This window comes from Hipposideros armiger, unplaced genomic scaffold (assembly GCF_001890085.2).
Source record: "Hipposideros armiger isolate ML-2016 unplaced genomic scaffold, ASM189008v1 scaffold_16, whole genome shotgun sequence".
In the NCBI taxonomy this organism is placed as follows: domain Eukaryota; kingdom Metazoa; phylum Chordata; class Mammalia; order Chiroptera; family Hipposideridae; genus Hipposideros; species Hipposideros armiger.
This window is the reverse complement of record NW_017731366.1, coordinates 448,826-452,832: the sequence shown is the minus strand read 5'-3', so window position 1 is coordinate 452,832 and position 4,007 is coordinate 448,826. Positions and strand designations below refer to the sequence as shown.

The 4,007-nt window shown below is 48.2% G+C and overlaps 1 protein-coding gene across 1 annotated transcript in view; it reads left to right on the top strand.

Annotated features, from left to right (window-relative positions):
* Positions 1-3,179: 3,179 nt before the first annotated feature.
* The window catches only part of NMD3 (NMD3 ribosome export adaptor), a 30,592-nt gene continuing 29,764 nt past the window's right edge, over positions 3,180-4,007 (top strand). Inside the window, exons 1-2 of the mRNA XM_019627697.1 lie at positions 3,180-3,266; positions 3,849-3,905. Of these exons, the coding sequence (XP_019483242.1) occupies positions 3,862-3,905 (44 nt within the window). The 5' untranslated portion in view covers positions 3,180-3,266; positions 3,849-3,861. The remainder of the gene's footprint in view (positions 3,267-3,848; positions 3,906-4,007) is intronic.

Below are 4,007 nucleotides of genomic sequence, written 5' to 3'. Positions count from 1 at the left end.
TTTTCATAGTTTTTTTTTTTAAGATTTTTTATTGGGGAACTGGGGGGATGGGAACAGCACTGGGGAATTGGAGGGAAGGGGAACAGACAAGTTGCTGTCGTTTTGTTCTTCAGTCTAGTTGTGGAGGTCGTTGCTTCACTGGCCCAAGTTGGCACCATCATTGCACTCTTCCCTGGCGAGGCAGATCAGTCGCTGGCTTCTAGACTGCCGCTCACTGTGGCTGCTGGCCGCTCACGCTGGCTGCTGGCTACACACAGTAGCCCATGGCAACCCACTGCCACAGGGGCTGCAGCCTACGCCATAGCCGGCGACTAACGGCAGCCCAGCTCCAGGTTGAGCTGTTGTTCAGCATATTAACTGTGGAGGGCAGTGTCACTGGCCCTCATATGTGGGATCTGAACCGGGGCCCTCTAGCCTCCCAAGCCAGTTCTTAACCTTCGCGCCACTCGGCCGGCCCAACACTTGTTTTTTGATTTATTAATCATGGCCAGTCTGACAGACACGAGGTCCATCAGGCTGCATAGCAGCATGACTTCTCTCACTCTACCTAATTGCGGTTCCTTCCCATCCCTTCCACAGGTGTTGATTCTAAGTGTACTCCCTAATAAACCTCTCCCGCACTAATCTCCAGTTAATGACATCTTGATATCCCAAGTGTGCCATCACATTTGATAATGTGAAAAAAATCACACTATGCATTTGAAAGTGTTATGTAGAATTTCATTGATTGAAGATACTTAAAATTAATAAAACTCTACTTCTTTTAAAACACTCATTCAATCTAGCTCCAAGAAGTTATAGTGTAATGTAAAACAAAAGAGGTAAAAATCAATATTTATATTTATCTTAATTGGTTGAGAGACGTTATGGATTCTGAGGGTTTTTTTTTTTAGATTTTATTGGGGAACAGCCATGTCATTGGTTACACATTGCTTTCATGTTACAATGGCACAGTTGAGGGCTATCTTTTATGGAGGGCGCAGTTTACAGTGGTCCATGCAGAGATTGAACAGGCAATCTTGGTGTTATCACCACCATGCTCTAACCATATGAACTAACCAGTCACCCCTATGGATTCTGATTTTTAAAAAAAATTTTTTTTATGAGTTTGTGGATAATGAATCTAGAAAAATGAACCTATAACTTGCTAGAAGGTCATAGTCATCTAGTCCTTTCAGGAATTCCATTTTTAATACTGAGGTCAAACACACAAAGTTTAAATTTGTAAAAACACACTAAAGTTAAGATTTGAATAAAGACAGATATCCTGAATGTAAGGATTTATGAGACAAGAGAACCCATTTTCCAAAGTGAGATTTGAGGATTAAATAAAAAGTGCAAAATGAGTTTCTGTCTGGTGTAATTTGCCGATATTATCCTACTCTGAGTACAATTCTAGCAAGCTCATCCTAGGCTTGTGGCAGAGATATCTGACACCAAGCACTTAACCCTGACATCTGGAGATCTTAGTTTTGACAGGAAGGAGGTGGGAGGAGAGATATAGGTACTTTCTGCCATGTAGGTATTTCTTTTATCAAAAGCCTGTGGTCTTTCTGTGCTAACCAGAGAGAGGGGGTCCATATGGCCTTGTTGTCCTGGGTTCCCCGTATTAATTAAAAGGGACACTTTCACAATGTCTGGAGTTCTTCACGTCTTGCAAAAATGAAGGAGGAGGATGTCCTCAAATTCCTTGCACCTACTTAGGTGGCACCAACCTTGACTTCCAAATGGAACAGTACATCTATAAAAGGGAAAATCAATGGGGTTACCTCATAAATCTGAAAAGAACCTGGGAGAAGCTTCTGCTGGCAGCGGTGCCACTTTTTGCCATTGAAAACCCAGTTGATGTCAGTGTCATACCCCCTATGAATGCTGGCCAGTGAGTTGTGCTGAAGCTTGCTGCTGTCACCAGGGCTACTTCTATTGCTGGCTGCTAACCAGATCCAGGCAGCCTTGAGGGAGCAGTGTCTTCTGGTGGGAACCGATCCCAGGGATGATCATTAGCGTCTCCCAGAGGTGTCTTATGTTAACTTGCTGACCACTGCTCTGTAACACAGACTGTCCTCTGTCATTGCCATCCCATGCAGCAAGAAGGGAGCTCACTCTGTGGGGCTGGTGTGGCGGATGCTGGCCTGGAAAGTGCCAAATATGGGTGGCACCATCTCCCGTGAATACCCATAGGAGGCCACGCCTGACCTCTACTTCTACAGAGACCCTGAGGAGACTGAAAAGGAAGAGCAGGCCGCTACTAAAAAAGGCTATAACCAAGGAGGAATTTCATGGTGAATAGGACTGCTCCAGGACCTGAATTTACTGCTACTCAACCCGAGGTCACAGGCCCGTCTGAAGGTGTGCAGGGGCCCTCTGTGCCAATCCAGCAGTTTCCCCTCAAGACTGGAAGGCTCAGCTGCCACTGAAAACTGGTGTGCAGCTCCGTCTGCTCAGGCCACTGAATGGATAGAAACAACTGCTGAGTGAGTTTAAGCAGTTTTCCACAGACTCTTATTAAACAGGAAATGGAAGTAAGGTTGATGGAAAATAAAGTTTCAAAAAAAAAATTCTATTCAGACAGTCTGAGCCTCAGAAAGGCAGGCAGCCTGGTATGGTGGTGCGGCAATGGGTACAGAATTCGACAAACTTGGTTCAGGCCCGTTCTTCCACTTTCTTGCTACAGAACTCTTAGCACATTACTTCATCATTTGGTATATCAGCCTCATCTGTAAAACGTTTAAACTCCCTTAGGGCAAGGGACCATGTCTGTGTTGTTCACTGTTGTATATTCAGTGCCTAACAACCTGGCATTGTGGCACTTGGTGCCAAGTCAAATAGGATATTGAAGAAGTGTATTGGGGGAAAAAAAAAAAGAGCAGCCCCTGACATTCTGAAACTGGCCTGCTCACAGGTCACCTTATTATCTTGTTAAACGTAAACGATTTCACAGAATACCAACTTCAGAGAATGGCTTTTCCCTGGTCTGGGAAAATCAGAAAGGAACAGAACCCAGTAGAGGAGCTGGAAAGTACGTGTAAGCCTCAGGCATCAAGGGATAAGGGAGCCCCAGACCATTCGCGCAGTCCCCTTCCCAGCTGTCAGTCCTCTGGCCCCACCCGACCCGCACCCGCATCGCGCGCCTGTGCCCTCCCCTTTCTCCGCCCCTTCCGCCCCTTTAACTCTCAGCTCTTAGCCCGCGGGATTTGGAGCTCTTCTCTCGCGAGATCTTCCTCGTGCTAGAGCCGGCAGTGGTGGCCGTTCAGGCGGCGGCAACGGTTGGTTTTGTTGCGGTTTTTCAGCAAATCGGGGCCCTGCCCAGAGGCTCTAAGTAGGGTGTGGGGACCGAGACCCGGGATGCTGTCGCGCGGGGTCCCTGAAGAGAGGAAGGGCTGACTCCCCGGATTTAGGCCGGCCTCTGGCCGTGTGCGCGCCGCGTGTCGGCCGCCGGCCCTGAACCCGTGTGAGGGGCTCGCTCGCGGGAAGCGAGGTCCGGGTGGGCGGCCCGCGGGACGGTGACAGCGTCTGGGGCCTCCTGCAGCGGGAGTCCGAGGCCTGGCCGCCGCAGGGGTGAGGGTGGGGGTCCGGAGCGGCCCGGGCCCGCGCTGACTCTGCCCTGCGAACGCCCGGGTGACGCCTCACCTCAGTGGCAGGAGGGTCTTGCAGAAAACTCTTGGTATTCGCTTGGTTTTCGTTTTTAAAGAAGTAGTTTCTCCCCAAGTGACCAAATATAATGGGCTTTTCTTACTTGCTTCGTTATGAGACTTAGCTGGCTTATTCAGAGAGGCAGAAGGAAGATTTGTGTGAAAAGGTAAAGAGACAAATTGACTTCAATCACACGATTCTCATTTTAAAACCAGGGCGTCCAGAACGATGGAGTATATGACAGAATCCACCGACCGCACTCCGGGGCACATGTGAGTCGCGTCCCTTCGCCTCCACCCCCTTAACGTTTAAAGATGTTAAAAGTGATTCTTTGAGACTTACCGTCTAACTTTGGGGAACGTTTTTTTTTTTTT